General features: G+C 39.4%; 1 protein-coding gene and 1 pseudogene across 4 annotated transcripts in view; both read right to left on the reverse strand.

Annotated features, from left to right (window-relative positions):
- The window catches only part of LOC147824123 (uncharacterized), a 152,383-nt gene that overhangs the window by 118,231 nt on the left and 14,946 nt on the right, over window positions 1–19,206 (reverse strand). For 2 of the 4 annotated variants that reach the window (XM_087190355.1, XM_087190358.1), the window contains exons 2-3: window positions 4,165–4,273; window positions 2,294–2,384 (exon numbers count right to left, since the gene is read on the reverse strand). In XM_087190355.1, the coding sequence (XP_087046481.1) occupies window positions 2,294–2,310 (17 nt within the window). In that variant the 5' untranslated portion in view covers window positions 2,311–2,384; window positions 4,165–4,273. The remainder of the gene's footprint in view (window positions 1–2,293; window positions 2,385–4,164; window positions 4,274–19,206) is intronic. The other 2 variants (XM_087190356.1, XM_087190357.1) reach the window with 2 other exon arrangements.
- On the reverse strand, window positions 7,938–11,725 carry LOC101705242 (cytoskeleton-associated protein 2-like pseudogene; annotated as a pseudogene).

Raw genomic sequence — 19,206 nt, forward strand, 5'->3', positions numbered from 1 at the left:
AGGTAGAAAGATCAGGAAAGATTAGTGGTGAGGCCAGAAGACACAGGAAAATCACACAAACTCTAAGAAGTTGTTAAAGGCAAGAGGAAAAGGCAGAATGAAAGAACAAAGATGTGAATAGAATCACCAAACAGCAACAGGGAGGCTAGATACCATATTTACTTTCCTTTAAACCTAATGATAATCAAGAAAAGGAAAAAGAGAAGAAAAGAACAATAAGGGAGAAATCCAAATTCAGTGCAGAAAGGAACAAATGGGGAGATGAGGAGCAATGTTTGATAGTGAGAGAATGAGTGAGAGAGAGAGAAAGAAAAGATAAAAGATAGAAAAGGAAGAAAAGTAAAAATTTGAAGAGTAGAAAAAAGTAAAAATTAAGAATTAAAAATAAGAGAAGAAAAAAAATTTTTTTTTCTTTTTTTGCAAATAGCAAAAAATAAAAATCATGGGCCTCCTTCAGGGTATGTCTCTGCTGTCACAATAGGCAAAGTAGGAATCCGTGTGCATATACAAGTCAATGAGACTCAGCAAGGCAGCACCATTCAAAGTGCAGTGGTCTGATGTGCCTTGATTGTACAGATTCTCTTTACTTTTCCGTTGCGCTTCAGTTTTCCTCGAGGAGCCTGAGAAGCCCTCTTTCTGTTACTGACTTCTGCTCTACCTTGTGGCACTCAGGACAAGGGTCTCTATAATCTCCTGTGCCTCTGTAGTGTGGGACCAGGTAGCAGAAAAGCCAGAAGGCCAGAGGCGCACGGGGTGGGCGGGGGACGGACTGGGCCTTGGAGGTTCCCGCAAGGCTAAGCGGACCTCACCGTGGCGTGGGCGGGTCCCGGGACGGCCGCGGAGTTTAAAGCTGCTTGTCTCATCAGGATGGTCTCGGCTGGAAGAATCCATCTATTTCTTAGTTATTCTAAACTATGTCTCTGAGTTAGGTTTGGTCTCCAAAGAGATTTATACTTTGTCACACCATCTCTGCACCTAATCGAATTGCTTTTGCTGAATCTTTGCCTGTTCATGTCCCTGTATTACCTAGAGAGACTCATTTAAAAGCCATTATGTATTTGTTAGGGCTATCAGTGAGATGTTGTTCATGCTAAAAACACTGTTGGTATCCTGTCCAGGATCCTTTACCATGCTGTGCATGTAACAGCTAAATTGCTTTTGACTGATCAGAACCTTTTCACCTGAAGCTGTCTAGAAGATGACACGCTTTACCTTGCTCCGGAACATAAAAGTCCTCAAGGACTACCTCATGGTGCTGCTCAGTCTCTAGACCCCATCAGGGAATTAGGTTGCCTTTGCCGCTAAAAGCACATCTTTGCTAGGCTTCTCTGTTCCATCCTGCTTTTCTCCTTTCCTCTCCTGAGTACACGCCCTTACTAAATCATTTATGAAACCTGATCTTTGAAACCACTTCTGAGCAACCAAACATCAGAAACCCGTTATGCAGTAATACCGCGTGCTAGGGATAGGGGTTAGGGTTTTGTTTTCTGTATCGCAGGCTTTAGTGTCAGAAAGGATTGTGCTCTAGGTAATTTTTTATTTCTATGTTATTAACCCTCTGAATCTCTTAATTAAAAGTGGCTCCCTCTTTATTTTGGTTGCCTTGAGTCTCAGAAGCAAACTATTGACCCAATTCTGTTGTATTTCTGAGTAAAAACTTTACCTATATGAGGCTTTTCTTTCTTTTTTACTTTTACATATTTTAGTTCTTTTGCCAAATCCAATCAACTAATCAATATATGTTTTGAACTAGGTGAAATATAAATAAACATGAAAAGAAGTTACAGCTGGTTTCCTAATTTTTAGTATATCAATGTCTTTCTTAGACATTGATGTTTGAGGCCTCCCAACAGTCTCCTTCTTCCAGTGATGCCATTCCCACTTTCTTCCAATGAAGGCTCTCTCACACATTCTTTTGGAGTACAAAATCTGAATTCAACTCATGTAGATAAAGTACACTGATTCTATTTTCTTAGTCCAGGAGGGAGCATGGCCTAGTCAACACTGAATCAGAGCAACACAGTCCCTTGGTTACTAAATAGGCTTGGGAATAGGTAGGTGGAGCATACAATTAAAGGCTTCTAGGACTTTCAATTAAATGACTAGGAAAATAACACCTTCCTTTCACCCAAAAACCTTCCGACTGTTGCTGACAAAATATATCATAAACTTGAAATGATTATCAACTATCTTTCCAACCCCTATAAAAAAGGGGCTCTCTAATAGAGCCATTACTGAGAAAGGCAGAGTAGGGATTAAGAGACTATGTGTTAATGTGATTAATTGAACCCACCTTATTTCCAGTTCCATGATCCTTTTCCTGAATCCAACTGGAGTTGAATTTTTGTTACTTGCATCCAAGATCCCTGGTGAATATAGTGACCCTTGTTATACAATGACAAAAGCACAAAAATATGAGGTGATTTTGACTGTTATCTATAAAGGGCAGTGACTTGTTCTTGTGTGACTTGTTCTAACATTTAGGAAATTTAGGAAAAACTGTTTACAACTTCACTTTAACGCCACAGATGTGTCTGTGTTGTTATGCAAATTTGAGAAGTTGTGAAATACATTTTAAGAAAGAAATCTTACAGCAATTGTTCCAGTTATAATTGATTTTTTAGCATTCAACTTTTAACAACAGGTTTCTGAGAGAATGACCTCAGGTTGTGGAAAGGATGAAGTTGAAAATTTACACCAATTGGGGAAAAGGCACATTTTGGTGAGGAAAGTTGCATCATAAGAAAGACAAAGAGAATGCATCATTGTCAATTTGCAGAAGGATGACTGGCTGGGGGTGGAGCTCAGTGGTAGAACGCTTGTATATTCCTAAAATGCTGGGTTCAATCCCTAGCACCACACAAAAGAGACTGCTGCATGGAATTTACTATCACGTTACCCAGCCTCCACAAGTGATCTGAGTGACACTAGAAGCTATGAAATTTACATGCTTTGTATTCTCTGCCCTCAAAGTCTTTACAGCCTAAGATGTAGAACCAAATATCTGAGGAATTTTCCAAAATTTGGGGGGCGTCTTTTAGGTTTATTGTTTAAGTGCTTGAGCTCAGAGTCAAACTGACTGGGTTTGAATTCCAGCATTATTATTTACTAATCCTGTGCCCTTAGGAAAGTCACATAGCCTTATTACAACTAAAGTTTTCTTTTCTGTAAAATGAAGGTAATAAGGTACCACTCTCCTGAATTAAATAGATCAATCCATCCAAAGTGCTAAGAACAATACTCAGCACATAGTAGCCACTCAATAAATGTTAACTTTAAAAAGTGTTAGCAAACTCAATACTGGTTTAAAGAGATTCAGAGCTGACTTTCACACATATGAGAAGTGTGATAGTTAACTGATTGTGTCAACCTGAGTAAGAAACTCCCAACTAAATTGGAAGCATAATTCTGGGTATAGAAGACCCACCCTAGGGAGGATTGTCACCAGAAATGGTATAAAAAGGAGATGAAAATGGAAGACCTGTTTCTGTTTCTATGGAGAAGCTCTGGTCTTCACCTTCACCATGGATGTCATCTGGCTTCCAGTGCACTCTTCAGCATTCTAGTGAGGACTCTTCAGCCTTCTGATACGGACTCACCTGGGATACTATAGTGAGCTCCCAGGCTTTGACTGTCTCCTTTGGATCTCCAGCATGCAAACAGACCTCCACTCTTCCATACCTAACTGTGGGTGGCCATTGTAAGACAATCTTGTAATTTCTTATGTATTTGTAGATCTTGCATTAATTCTCTTTCTCTAGTATGCACTGACTGATACAAGGGGTATTGAGCATAGATAAATTTCAGAGCTGCAATACAGTAAGTCCCTGACTTATGAACATTCAAGTTACAAACTTTCAGATATCAATGGACCTCACATTATGAACATTCATAGATGCGAATAAATTGTGGAAGTAGCTCATGTTGTCTGCCTGACATTGTCACAGTTGTGCTGCTGTGTGCTTACTGCATAGTGTATCGTAGGATAGTATAGTCATAGACTTACTGTATTTGTGGGTATGTGTGTGTGTGTTTAGTTTTTTTCTGCTTTTCATTGTACATTTGTGTCAAAGGTGCATAAGACTCACTTTGTTGGATTTCCAAATGAATTCAAACTATGAATGTTCTCCCAGAACGGAACTCATTCATAAGTTGGAGACTTACTGTAACATTCTTCAAACTTGCTCCCTCTCCACTTCTTGGCTCTGCTCTTTCCTCTTCAGTCTCAGGCAAGCTGTCCTCCACTTGGCCACAACAGTTCCAAGGTCACCTTCTGTGACATGGGTGAATACACGAGTTGTTTTCCATGCAGCTCAAAGCAAACAGCTCATAAAACTGAGTCACATTCAACCACCCGGGCTTACATGCCCATCTCAGAGTAAATCAGTATGAGCAAGAATGAATACCATTCTCTAATTTAGCCCCAGGACATATGCCCATCACAGGTGCCTGGGTCAGAATCAATCCATGCAGAGCCCGTACACGAGGAAAGAAAGTGGGTGAATAAGGAACATGTGGGTTCTATTAACAAAAGGGAATGCATACTGGGAAAATACAGCCACACATATCAATCTGTCCTGACATTTAGCTCCTGAACTAAAAGTCTGTTTGGCTCCACTCAAGCAGTGCTACCTTCCCATAAGGGCTGGGTGCTGGGGGACTGTTGTGTTTTGGGTTATTTGGATATTTATTCAAGAGTACCCTTTGGGACTAACACTTTGAAAAGGATGGTATAGAAGCAAGATGAGGAAGGACAGAAGTCATGCTGCAGTGTCATCCCAGTGGCAACTCCTCTGCCACCCATTACCACCACTATGCAAAGCTCTACAGCTACAGTGGCCGTCCAGAGTTATCCCAAATTGGGACAAAAGAGTTGGTCCTTATGTCCTGGAAGTCATTAGATGTGCACCACCTTGGGATGCGAGAGAGACCTTGGATAAGACAGCTCTCCTCAGCTGAGGCAATTCTGAGGGCCCTGGCAACAAAGAGTTGCCTGAAAACAGCAGTTCCAGCTGGGTAGCAGTACAAATCCCTCACTCCTGGTGGGGCCTGAGGTCGCACATCAGAAAACCCCACGGGAGCACACAAGTAAGGTTAGGTGACAAAGCTTTGTCCCAGTCTCCCAAAATGTACAGGGTACAGTACTTTACATAATGACTTCATATTTTGGCACCTAATCAGTAAAAATGATTTGTTAAAATTATAAAATTGACTTAAGGAACATTCTGTATGTTTTGCCCCAATGCCAAAACTGCTAGCTAGACTACTGCTTGAAGAGAATTTTATGATTGTATCCTGTGGGAATGTGAAGTCAGTCATGAATGGAAGCTGTCTGGAACCAGGATACAATTTCAAGAAGATAAAGATGAGCTGAGAATGTCTGCAACCTGAAGATATTTATGAATCCCAAGGGCTGGAAATAATAGCTGGTCCTAAAGGTTTATGGGTATGGCTCTGTCATTCTGGTTGAATTGTCACTGTCTTGACTGATACTGTGTTTAGGCAGAGAATGAGCTTAATCTTCTCCACTGCAGTCTAGTGCCTGTAACTCGTAGACCTTCTGATTTCAACAGAAAAGGCAGGTATCCTCACAGCACAAGGGTGGAGGTGGGAGAGCTGATCCTCAAAGTCAGAATTGGAATTGTTTCACCAAAGTAAAATTCACCTTCCAGGCTCATGATTCACATGGGTTGAAAGGGCAGGACCATTAAGCATAAAAAATTAGCAAAAAGAAAAGAAAAACATTGGTTAAGAGATAAGGCTTAAATGAAACAAACTTGTAAAATTATGAAATGAACAACAGCACCATAAATTTGACATATTTGAAGCAAAATCAGAGATAAGAGAAAATATGCAGCTGGTGAGCCAGTAAGACATAGGATGAAAAAGTTTTAAGATTTAGGGTTCATCCATTAATCTCTAACTGATAAAATAGGAATGGACTTCACAATAGAAGTGAAAAATAATTCAATAGATGGTTCACAAATCTATGAACCTAGGGATTCACTAGCACATAGAATGTATTTTTGCCTAAGACAAAGACAACTGAGCTACATTCTCATCTCTTCATTTTTTTACCTTGAGACAAGGTCTCACTAAGTTGCCCAGGCCGGCCTTGGTCTTGTGATCCTCCTGTTTCAGCCTCCCTAGGGGCTATGACTACAGGTGTGTGCTGCAGCACCTAGCTCAGAGATGATTTTTGAGTCTTGAAAGATGAGTAAATGATCAACTGATAGATATGTTGAGTGAGGATGGCGGAGAACACATTCAATTTCACAGTAGCATGAATATGCCACAAACAGTCTTGTGTATCTAAGTAGCTGCAAACAGCTCAGTACGGCTGAAGCCTATATGTGGAAGAAAGGCATTACCTTCAAGTAGAACAGGGATGTGGCCTAGTCATGCTGACATATGAAATTAACCATCACAAGTGGGACAGAAAGAAAAAGAAAAGGGGCCCAGGGAAAGAACTCGAAGGGGCAACAACACTGAAGGGCTGGGCAGAGTGAGAGGCAGTGGGGGCAGAAGACCAAGAAGGGGGACGAGAGGGTCTCAGGAAAGCTGTACATGGGGCTGCAGAAGCACCCTACCCTAAAAATACTAGAATAGCTAACAATAGTAAGTGAAACAGCAAAATCAAGATGAAAAGTGAAAGGAACTTAGTGGACTTGGGAAACAGGTTTTTGGTGATAGGCCAAGCGTGTTCAGGCACACAATGGGGATAGAAACGTGAGGTCAAATGGAGAAGGAATTTTTACAACACAAAGCTTATAATCAAAATTGGTAAGGGTGAAGGGATGCACATACACTACTAGAAGAAGTATGAACAACAGGACTTCACAAATGTTTAGTATGATCACATCATTTGATCCAGCTATTCTACTTCAAGAAAATTATCCCAAGGAAATGCATATATATCTACACCAAGCTTCAGTTCCAAACTACTCATCTGAATGTGGGTTTTAAGAGTAAAATAATTAAAAAGGAAGAAAGAAAAATAAATGTATAAAAATAGAGTATTGGGTTACCAATATGGTCTCTTCAGGGAAAATCTACCATGAAGTTAATGAAAGTTGATCTTCGGGCCCCTCACTTGCAGATTCCTTGAATACGCTGAGAGGAGCCCTGACAACTTTGTGTAATTTTTTATTCTTTTCCTCAAAGTGAGCTCCCCAAATTGTATAAACTTTGGGCCTCCCCATACTTTGATCCTCTCACTCTAAGTCTATTAAGACAGTTATTAAATAGTTGTATTCAATAACAGGGTAAACTCCAAGGCCAATTATGTGAATAGGTATTTCTTTTTTTTTTTTAAGGATAAACCACAATTTATTTTTTTTAAGATAATACTTAAACATTAAGCTAAAATTTGAAATGTATTGCCTGGGCTTTTCTATACATTATATTTATATCATGACTCTGATTTTACCTTTCCAAGTGCAGTTTTGCCAGGGGCTAGACAAAGCCATGTGTCACAGTCCCTGGGGCTCACACTGCCTTCCCAGGCAGCTGTCCCCTGCCAAGAACAGAGGTAAAGAAGCAACTGCTCCCTCCCCACCCTTCTCACTTATCCCCTTTTGTTTTAAGTTGAGCATTTCTGCATAATAAATGCAAAATTAGGTTTGGGTATAAAAAACTAGATGGCCACCCCAATCTAGGGCTGTATTTTGTTCAAGGAGACCTGGCCCAGAAAGGACAGGCATCACCCTTATGAGCAGGGGTGCCGTGACAGGAGTCAGGGATCACCCACACATGTCAATTGTGATCACTGAGTGAAGGCACAGCCTAGCAGAAGCTCATCTGTAACTTGGGGGCGTTGACTTTCCAGCCTGGCATGCTAGTTTCAAACTTCCGCTCTTCCACGTGTAAGAACTGGCCCTTTCTGCTCAGGTGGATGCCGAAAGGAAAGTCCATCCTGTTGCGGTGTCAACCTTCAGATATGGAAAATAACTACAGTGAGATTAAAGTATTTCAGTAAAGTGCAAATTGTTTCCACAGTGGTGGGGAAAATTCTATACAATACTTTGAAATTTATGTATGCTGTAAAACTGTAGCAAACTAGTCTTTTTTTCTGGTACTGGGGATTGAACTCGGGTCCTTGGTGCTTGTGCAGCAGGCGTCAAAACCACGGAGCTAAATCCCCAGCCCTCAAACTACAGTCTTAAACACATAAACTGAAGACTTTCCTATGGGGATATAAAATTTGAGAGTAAATCCAGTGAAGTACTTCCAAAATCCCAAAAGCCCATAGTCTGCATTCATGATGTCTTGCTGTTACATGAGTTTTTCAGGTCATCTGGACAAGAAGTCTTATGGAGACCCTGAAAGACTTTTTTTTTTGGTACCGGGGATCGAACTCGGGACCTTGGACTTGCAAGACAGGTGGCAGAACCACTGAGCTAAATCCCTGGCCCTTTGAGAGACTTTTAAGAAAAAAAGCATTAAGAGATTATGGTTCAAGGGTTTCAAACCCTAATGTTATAGGCAAGGCCTCGTTTTTACGGAACACAAAGTACTCTGTTTCTTCCACTTCTAATAGCTCGTCAAGAGAAGCCACTACCAAATCGTGCTCCTGCAGCATTTCCGGGTAGTGGGACATGGCTTGCTCGATTCTTGTTGAACACTGCATGGGAGTGATAAGCTTCATGTCTTGCACTTCTGGCATTCCATTTTTTCTAGGGATTGAGAAGATCTGTAATTTGATACCAGGATGATTATCCTGTCCTGCCTTGGTTATTTGGGGTGTTGCTGGAACCTGGTCCCTCTCTTCTGGAAGAAGACAGGGCTCTCCAGATTCCATATTCTTGGCCAGCTCTTCCATTGATGTGATATTGGTTACAGCAACTAAAGAGTCAGAGTGGTTCCTTCTGTAGTTTTGTTTTGATCTTGTAAAATATTAAGAACAACTTCTCGCAACTCTTGTATTGGCTCTTCAGTGAGCCGCGGACACCCTGTCAGAGTGCTGTTAATCTTACTGGACAGTTCCAACTGTGCGTTCTTTTCTTCCTCTTCTTCTCCAATGCTCTTCCAGAATGAAATATTCATTTCCTCTATTACTTTTTTTTTGGTTTTAAGTTCCATAGGAGGCCGTTTATAGATTTTCCCCTTAGATTTCTTCCATTCTTCTAGCTGTTTGCTTCGATCCTCTGCTGTTGTCATTTTAATATTTGGATTAGTTTGGGTAGCATTTGGGACTGCTCTCCCATTTCTAGTTGTGACACTAGCTTGAATTTTGGGAGCTGTCTTGCTCAGGAAATGCTTCTGCGGAACAGTCTTTTTCAACTTGGGGTCCCAAAGTCTGTGCTCTCTGTTGAAAGCTGTTGGTTCTATTTGCTGTTATGCTAGGAGTGCTTGGAATGATTGAGTTAAAGTTGCCAGCTAACAAATTAGGCCTCTGGTTTACGGATTTTGATTTTTGCAGTGCACATATCTGGGGCCTAAAACAAGGTTGCATGGACTTCTGATCTTGCTTGATATTTGGATGTTTGCTGTTAGGTCCTCCCTGCAGCAAACTGAGGTATGTCTTGGGTTCGGCATGCTTTACTTTCTCTTCAGTAACAGTATATAATTGTACCTTAGTTTCTTTTGGTTGTTCATATTTACCCCTATCAAGCTTTACATCCTTTATGTTCTTGTCCACTGGTTTTTTCGATGCTTGAGTTCTACTAAGGGTCTGAATAAAGTGAGAGGGGACTGTCCTTGGGGGTTTTTCTGGTCTTGCAAGGTCTGTTCCTTTAGAGAGTTGCTGTAACTTTGCCAGTACAGTCCTTTATTTGTGTTTTTCTAACAAATTGTTTATTATTAACCCTATCTTTCAGAACAGCACCATTCACCAAACTTTTGCCTGAGACTTGTTTAGGAGTCAAATTGCTCTTAGTTTGATTCTAAGAGTTAGTCTTTGGCTTACTTGTGGTACATAATGCAGGATCTGGCTTCTTCTCAGGTTCTGATAAGGTTTGAGGCAAGTTCTCTTTGTTCAGCTCTTTAAAAACGCCATCCAAAGATTTGTTTTCAACATAGTTATTATCCACAGAGTCTGTACATTTTGCATTTGCTTGGCCTGTTAGCTGCTGCTTTGTAGTTTATGGTTTCTATGCAATAGGCAGCCTCATGGATTTTCTTGACAGTTCTCTTTTAGCGGATGATCCAGCTTCATGCTGCTGGTGACTCTCGTTGGAAGGTTTACATTTTGGGTTAGAAGAAAAAACTCTTGAAGTCAGACTTTTGCCCACAAGTTTTGGTGCCTCCAACTTTGGCTTCTGGGATCCTGTTATATTAGCTGGTCTGGACTGGAGTTTAATGCTAATGGGCCTTGTAGCTTTGACAGACAAAACATCGTAGTTGAAAACATCCCTTCTGGGTTTAATGGTAGATTTAGATGGTGGTGGATTTGGACAATTATTCTTGGCTTTTAGATAAGGCTTGGTGTTTTGGTTGTTCAGTTTTCCTTTGGCTGCTAGATACTCCTGCAGCTTTTTCTGATGCTCTTCCGCAGCGGCGGCAGAGGCAGTGGTGGCAGCAGAGGGCCCTGACCCCACTCAGCTACCTTGAATAGGTATTTCATCACACAGAAGAGATGAAATAGCAAAGGGAAATGGAGATGCAAGTTACAACAATCACAATGAGATACCACTTTCCGCCTACTAGATTGGCAAGTTTTTCTTTTAACAGTGGCAAAAATGCAAAGCAGAAGAAGCCCTCTTCCATTACTGAAGGTATTGCAAAATGGTAGCACACTTTGGAAAACTGCTTGTCAACTTCTTATAAATACATACTTACTATATATTCCAGCAATCTCACTCCTAGGAATTTAGCCAAGAGAAATGAAAATGTAGATTATATAAAGATTAATACACAAATATTTATAGTACCTTTATTAATGATGACCCAAAACTGAAAATAACCCAAATGTCTATCAATTGGTAAAGGGATAAACCATCTGCGGTATTTCCACATAATGAAACACTGCTCAGCAATAAAAAGAAAGGAACTGTTGATACATTCAGTAACACAAATATATCTCAAAAACCTAATTTAAAATGATAAGACCCAGATACACATATATGAACGCATACAACATACTGTATGATTCCAGTTACATGATATTCAATAAAGATAAAACTAAGATGGTGGTAAATTTAGGAAGTTTGTTGTTTTGCTTTTGCTTTTGGTGCTGGGGATTAAACCTTGGGCCTTATAAGTAGCTAAGTAGGGCCTTTACCTCTGAGCTCTATTCCAGCCCCAAGTGGGGGGTTTTTTAAAAGACATATCAGAAGTGAGGGAATCAAAGTCTGTTCTGAGGAGCTTGGCTACTTAGGCAGAAATTTATTGGAAGAGGATTTTTGTTTCATTTGTACTTTAAAATGAATCTTTTTCATCAGACAAGAGTAAGCTATGACACCCTTGAAGTCAAGCATCGGCAAAGTACTCCCCAAGAGACCTGTCACAGAGCAACATGTTAAGAGCAACATTATGCTCAAAATCCTCCATGACTCATCTCTCTCTGAGAAGTCTCCATGATCTCACTCCACTCTTTTGTTCAGTTTTTCCATGGTACTCACCCACGTGTACCCTGTGTGTTAACTGGGGATTTACTCACAATTTCAACCACAGCTGGAGCTCTCCTGCTCCAAACCTCCACTGTGTCCCCTGAATTTGGATCATTTTCCCATCCCTTGTGCTCTTCAGATGAGAAGCCACTGCTAATCCCCCCATGCCCTACCATTCGGTGAGTCAATTTTTCATCAGTCTGACAGAATGCTGGACTGATACAACTTTTAGAAGGAAAGATTTATTTGGGCTCATGATATCAGAGGTTTAAGTCCAAGGTCCTGTGGTGAGGCAGAAATATGGCTGAAAGGTGTGTGGGGAGGGAACTGTCCACCTCATGACAGTCAGGAAGCAAAGAGAGGGAAAGAGCTAGAGAAGAAGCAGGGAACAAGATATACTTACAAAGGCATGCCCCCGATGACCTACTGATTCCAACTGGGCCCCACCGCCTAACAGCCCATAAGCTCCCTTATGATACAATCACTTCCAGGCCCCACTGCACTGGGGAATCAAGTGCTCCATATACGCGTGAGTCTTTGAGGGTTACTTCATATTTAAATCATAACAACCACCCTGGCTATGTTTCTTTGACACCCAGCCACACTATCTTTTAGTTACCTGTGACACCTCTCTCCTTTAATCTTAACTCTAGGCATCTTTGTATGCTCCACAGCTCTGAGCACAGTGCTATATAAACATTTGTTGAATTTCATCAAACATGGCAACAGACTGAGGGTACCAAATTGTGGTACATCCAGAAAATGTAATACTTGTACAATGGCTGATAACTAGATTAGCCCCTGATTTAGACCAAATCTTAGATCATACGAAAGAAATTACATCATAGTCTATTCTAAGTTTTTCTACCTGAGCAGTGAATAAGTGATACAACACGTAAATTATCTACCAACCCAGAACTCAAGTGTAAATATAACAAAATTAAGATTTGCTTAAACAATAATCATGGTTTTGGGTTTTTTTTTGCTTTTTTAAAGCAAGCAGGTCATTCAAATCTATATCTGTTCTTACGTTTATAGGGGCAACTATCAGCTTATTTCTTTTCCAGTGATAGTACCATTTTTAAAAAAGAATCTGTTCCAAATAAACCATAATTATTCTGGAATCTATGATTACTAATATATAGGTTTTAAACTACCAATTCACAGCAAGGTTTAAATGAATTCTTTTAAAGAGGGATTAAAGAACTTTAGTTGATTTTCTCTTTTTTTAATTCATGAAGGTTATGGGTACATTTTAGGTATACAATATGACATTCATCATTGGAAATTTGTACCTTTACAATATATATCTTGGTTCTTATTTTTTCCCCATTCTCCTGCCCTCCCTTCAACCCCTCTACCCTCCCTATTTACAGAGATTTTGCTTCCATTTTTTCCATTTCTCATATTTATTCCTTTCCCTTCTTTCCTTTCCTTTCCCCTACCACTCCCACATCCCCTTCCCCTTCCCCTTTCCCTTTGGACCTTTTCTTCCTATTTCACATTATCAGTTATACATTTTGATCTTCATTTACACTTTCAGTTTCTCACACCAGAAAAACTATTCAGTATTTATGTACATGTGTCCTACTTATTTCACTTAAGAGTATGGCCTCAATGTCCATCCATTTAGATATAAATGCCACTAGTTTCTCATTCATTATGGCTGAGTAGTAATCCATTTTATTTTCTAAAAACAAACAACTTCTTTATCCAGTCACCAACTGATGGCCAGTTGGGCTGTTTCCAAGTTTTAGCTATTACAAACTGTGCCACTATAAACATGGGTGTGCATATATCACTGTGGTATGATTCTTTTAATTCTTTTGGGAAGATACCCAGGAGCAGAATACCTGGGTCAAATGGGACTTCTAATCCTAGTTGTTTGAAGTATCTCCACACTCATTTCCATAGAGGTTGCACCAGTCTACTCTCCCACCAAGGGTGGAGAAGGGTTCCTTTTACCCCACAGCTGCACTAGCATTTGTTATTGGTTTATTTCTTCATAGTAGACATTCTTTCTGGAGTAAAATGGAATCTCAGCATTGTTTTCATTTGCATCACTTGAATGACCAGAGATGTTGGCAAAGAAACAGACCTGAGGATCAATGGAACAGATTGGAAGATGCAGAAACAACTGCAGACACACTCAGCCACCTCATCTTTGACAAAGGAGCCAAACACACTTACTGGAGGAAAGATAGCCTCTTTAATGAATGTTCCTGTAAAAACTAGCTTTCAACTTGCCAAAGATTAAAACTAGACATAATTCTTTCACTATGTGCTAAACTAAAATTGAAATGGATCAAAGATCTAAATATCAAAAGACAAACACTAAACCGGCTGGAAGATAGGTTAGGGAGAACTCTTGAGGACACTGGCTTAGGAAAAGTCTTCATGAACAAAACCTCAGTTGCACAGGAACTAGCACAAAGAATCAGCAACTGGGATTTCATCTTATTAAAAAGTTTCTGCAGAGCAAGAGAAATCACCAACAGGGTGAAGAGATAACTCACAATGTGGGAAAAAAATTTTATCAGTTGTTCCTCAATGGTCTACTATATAGAATATATAAAGAGCTTACAGAAATCAGACCTCCCACCTTGAACCCAGATTGATATACCTTGCAAAACTATCTTTCAAAATTGATGGAAAAATAAGATACTTACATGACAAAGAGCACCTTAGGAACTTCATGAAAAACAAACCAGCACTCCAAAATATTTTAGATATATCCTATGTACAGACAATGAGGATCACAACCCCAGGAAGCACAGCAGAATGAATCCATCGGGTGTGATAAGAAATTAGAAGCAAAGGGGGAGAATCCAACAAAAAGAAAAAGTCATGACAATGATAACTCAACACATGTCAGTTATAACCATCGATGTTAATAGTCTCAATTCACCAATCAAAAGAAACAGACCGGTAGAATGGGTCAAGAAGCAAGATCCAACAACATGCAGCATAAAAGAAACACACTTCATACCAAAAGAAACTCATAGATTGAAAGTTAAAGTATGGAAAACAATACTCCACAGGACGGGAACCCCCAAAAAATCAGGAGTAGCTATTCTCTTTGCATATCAAGTGGATTTCAACCCAACACTTATTAAGAGAGACAAAGAAGGACACTACATGTGAAGAGACAACCCACAATGTGGGAAAAAATTTTCACCAGTGGTCCCTCAGACAAAGGTCTACTATCTCGAATCTATAAAGAACTTAAAAAAAATCAGACCTCCCAAATTTAAAGACCCAATCCAAAAATGGGCATCTGAAATGAACAGACATTTCTCAGATGAAGAAGTAGAAATAGCAAATAAACATGTGAAAACATGTTCAACATCAATGGTTATTAGAGGGATGCAAATGAAAACAACACTGAGATTCTATCTCACTCCAAAAAGAAATGGCTGCTATCATGAAGTTAACCAATAACAAATACTGGTGGGATTATGGGGAAAGAGGAACACTGCTCCACTGCTGGTGGGAGTGTAGACTGGTGCAACCACTGTGGAAATCAGTATGGAGATACTTCAAAGAACTAGGACTGGAAGTCCCATTTGATGCAGCTATTCCCCTGCTGGGTATCTTACCCAAAGAATTAAAAGAATCATACCACAGTGATATATGTGCACCCATGTTCATAGCAGCACAGTTTGTAAGAGCTAAAACTTGGAAACAACCCAAATGCCCATCAACTGGAGACTGAATAAAGAAAATCTGGTTTTTTTTATAAAATGGAGTACTACTCAGCCATAAAAAAATTAGAAATTAGAGACATTTATAGCTGAATGGATGCACATTGAGGCGATATTCTTTAAGTGAAAGAAATAGGAGACACATGTATAAATACCAAATAGTTTCTCTAGTGTGAGAAACTGAAAATGTAAATAAGGGCTAAAAGGTATAATAGATAATGTGAAATAGGAAGAAAAGGGGCAAAGGGGAAGGGAAAGTGGGAGAGGTAGGGAAAAGGAAAGAAGGGAATGGAATTAATATGAGACAATGAAAAAATTGAAACAGTTTTTGTAAATACAGATGGATGGAGGGTTTGAAAGGAGGGCAGGGGAAGGGGTAAAAAAATAAGAACTAAGAGAGTATGCAAAGGTACATATCTCCCATGATAAATGTCATTATATTGTACACCTAAAATGTACCAATAAAAGGACATACAAAAAAAACAAACAGGACACAACATCCTTGTAAAGGGAAAAATCCAGCAGGAAGAGATGACAATCATAAATATCTATCCAGCAAAAACTAGTGCACCCAACTATACTAATACTAATGGACATGAAAAATCATATAACTACTAATACAATAGTAGTGGGGGGACTCAATACCCCACTGTCACAAATAGATACATCAACTAGACAAAAAATAAGTAATGAAATACCAGAACTCAATCAAACTCTTGAACAAATGAACTTAACAGATGTTTACAGAGTGTTCCACCCCACAAAATCAGAATACACATTCTTTTCAGCTGCACACAGGTTGTTCTCCAAAATAGACCACATACTCGCTTATAGAAAATGTTTAAGTGAATGCAAAGGAACTGAAGTTGTGCCCTGTACATTATCAGACCATAGTGCAATGAAATTGGAGATCAATACCAAAAGAACACACAAAAATTTCATAAACGCATGGAAATTGAACAACACACTTCTGAATAAACAATGGGTCACAGAGGAAATTATAGAAGATATCAGACAGTTCCTTCAATTAAATGACAGTGACAATACAATATTTCAGGAATCAATGGGACACAATGAAAGCAGTTTTATGAGGGAAATTCATAGCAGTGAATACATTAGGAAAACAGAGCGAACCCAATTAAACAACCTGATGCCGAACCTCAAGCTTTTAGAAAAAGAAGAGCAGGACAAACCCAAAGCTCATACAAGGGAGGAAATTATAAAGATCAGAGCAGAAATCAATTCAATGGAGACTAACAAAATGACAAAAAATCAATGAAGCTAAGAGTTGGTTCGTTGATAGAATAAACAAAATCGACAAACCATTAGCCAACCTTATAAACAAAAGGAAAGAAAAGGCCCAAATCCATGCAATTAGGAATGAAAAGGGTGAAATTACAACACACCCAGCAGAAATCCAAAGGATCATCAATACCTACTTCCAGAACCTATATGCCAATAAGATGGACAACACAGAAGAAATGGACAGATTCCTAGATACATATGAATTACCAAAGTTGAACGAAGACCTAAAAATTCTGAACAACCCAATATCAACCAATGAAATTGAAAATGTAATTAAAAACTTATCAACTAAGAAAAGCCCAGGCCCTGATGGCTTCACTGCTGATTTCTACAAGACATTTAGAGAGGAACTGCTGCCACGACTGTTTAAACTCTTCAGTGAAATTGAAAGGGAAGCAATACTCCCAAATTCATTCCTGGAAGCAAGCATCACCTTGATCTCCGAAGCAGAGAAAGACCCAACTGAAAAAGAGAACTATAGGCCAATCTCACTAATGAACATAGATGCAAAAATCCTTAATAAGATAATGGCAAATAGAATGCAGAAGATCATCAAGAAGATCATACACCCTGATCAAGTGGGATTCATCCCAGGGATGCAGGGATGGTTCAATATACACAAATCAATCAATGTAATACACTATATCAATAGAGCCAAGGACAAAAACCATATGATCATCTCCATAGACACAGAAAAACCATTTGACAAAATCCAACATGCATTTATGATAATAACCCTACAAAAAATTAGAATAGATGGTCTCTACCTCAAACTGATAGAAGCCAGCTATGAAAAACCAACAGCCAATATCATACTAAATGGTCAAAAACTGAAATCCTTCACACTAAAATCAGGAACAAGACAAGGATGTCCACTATCACCACTCTTGTTCGATGTAGTTCTGGAAACATTAGCCATGGCAATTAGACAAGAGAAAGAAATAAAAGGAATAAAGATAGGTAATGAAGAATTCAAATTGTCATTATTTGCAGATGACATGATACTCTATATAGAAGACCCCAAGAACTCCACCAAAAGTCTTCTAGACTTAATAACCAAATTCACTCAAGTAGCTGGTTACAAGATCAACACACAAAAATCAATAGCTTTCCTCTACACCAATGACAGACTCACTGAGAGAGAAATAGGGCAAATAATTCCTTTCACAATAGCATCCAAAAAACTGAAATACCTAGGAATCAACCTAACGAAAGAAATCAAAGACCTCTTCTCTGAAAACTATGGCACTCTGAAAAGAGAGATTGAAGATGATATCAGAAAATGGACAGACATCCCCTGCTCCTGGGTAGGAAGGATTAATATAGTGAAAATGGCCATACTTCCAAAACTGCTATATAGATTTAATGCAATTCCAATTGAGATCCCACCAGCATACTTCATAGACCTCAGAAAACAGTCCAAAAATTCATTTGGAACAAGAAGAGACCCAGAATAGCAAAAGCAATTCTAGGTAACAGAGACATGGCAGGGGGTATCACAATCCACAACCTGCAACTATACCACAAAGCTACTGTGATTAAAAAAAAAAAAAAGCATGGTACTGGCAAAGAAACAGACTTGAGGACCAGTGGAACAGATTAGAAGACGCAGAAACAACGCCAGACACCCTCAGCCATCTCATCTTCGACAAAGGAGCTAAACACCCTCACTGGAGGAAATATAGACTCTTTAATAAATGGTGCTGGAAAAATTGGGCTTCAACTTGCCAAAGATTAAAACTAGACCTGTACCTCTCACCATGCACTAAACTAAAATCAAAATGGATTAACGATCTAAATATTAAAATAGAAACTCTGAACCAGTTGGAACAGAGGTTAGGTAGAACCCTTGAAGACATCGGTGTAGGAAAAGATTTTATGAACATGACCTCAGTTGCCTGTGAACTAGCACAAACAATCAACAAGTGGGATCTCTTCTTATTAAAAGGCTTCTGCACAGCAAGAGAAACCACCAGCAGTGTGAAGAGACAACCCACAATGTGGGAAAAAATCTTCACCTGCTCTTCCTCAGACAAAGGTCTACTATCTCAAATCTATAAAGAACTTTAAAAGATCAGACCTCCCAAATTTAAAGACCCAATCCGAAAATGAGCATCTGAAATGAACAGACATTTCTCAGACAAGGAAGTAGAAATAGCAAATAAATACATGAAAAAATGTTCAACATCACTGGTCATTTGAGGGATGCAAATAAAAACAATGCTGAGATTCCATCTCACCCCAGAAAGAATGGCTGCTATCATGAAATCAACCAATAACAAATGCTGGCGGGGCTGTGGGGAAAGAGGAACCCTGCTCCACTGCTGGTGGGAGTGTAGACTGGTGCAACCACTGTGGAAATCAGTATGGAGATACCTCAAAGAACTAGGACTGGAAGTCCCATTTTACCCTGCTATTCCACTGCTGGGGAACTTCCCCAAAGAATTACAAAAATCATACCACAGTGATATATGTGCACCCGTGTTCATAGCAGCGCAGTTTGTAATAGTTAAAACTTGGAAACAGCCCAAATGCCCATCATCTGGAGACTGGATAAAGAAAATGTGGTTTTTTATAAAATTGAGTACTACTCAGCTATAAAAAATGAGAAATTAGAGACATTTATAGCTAAGTGGATGCACATTGAG

This window comes from Heterocephalus glaber, unplaced genomic scaffold (genome assembly GCF_053883595.1).
Source record: "Heterocephalus glaber isolate CG9 unplaced genomic scaffold, H.glaber_assembly_v1.0 deba00001553, whole genome shotgun sequence".
Lineage (NCBI taxonomy): Eukaryota > Metazoa > Chordata > Mammalia > Rodentia > Bathyergidae > Heterocephalus > Heterocephalus glaber.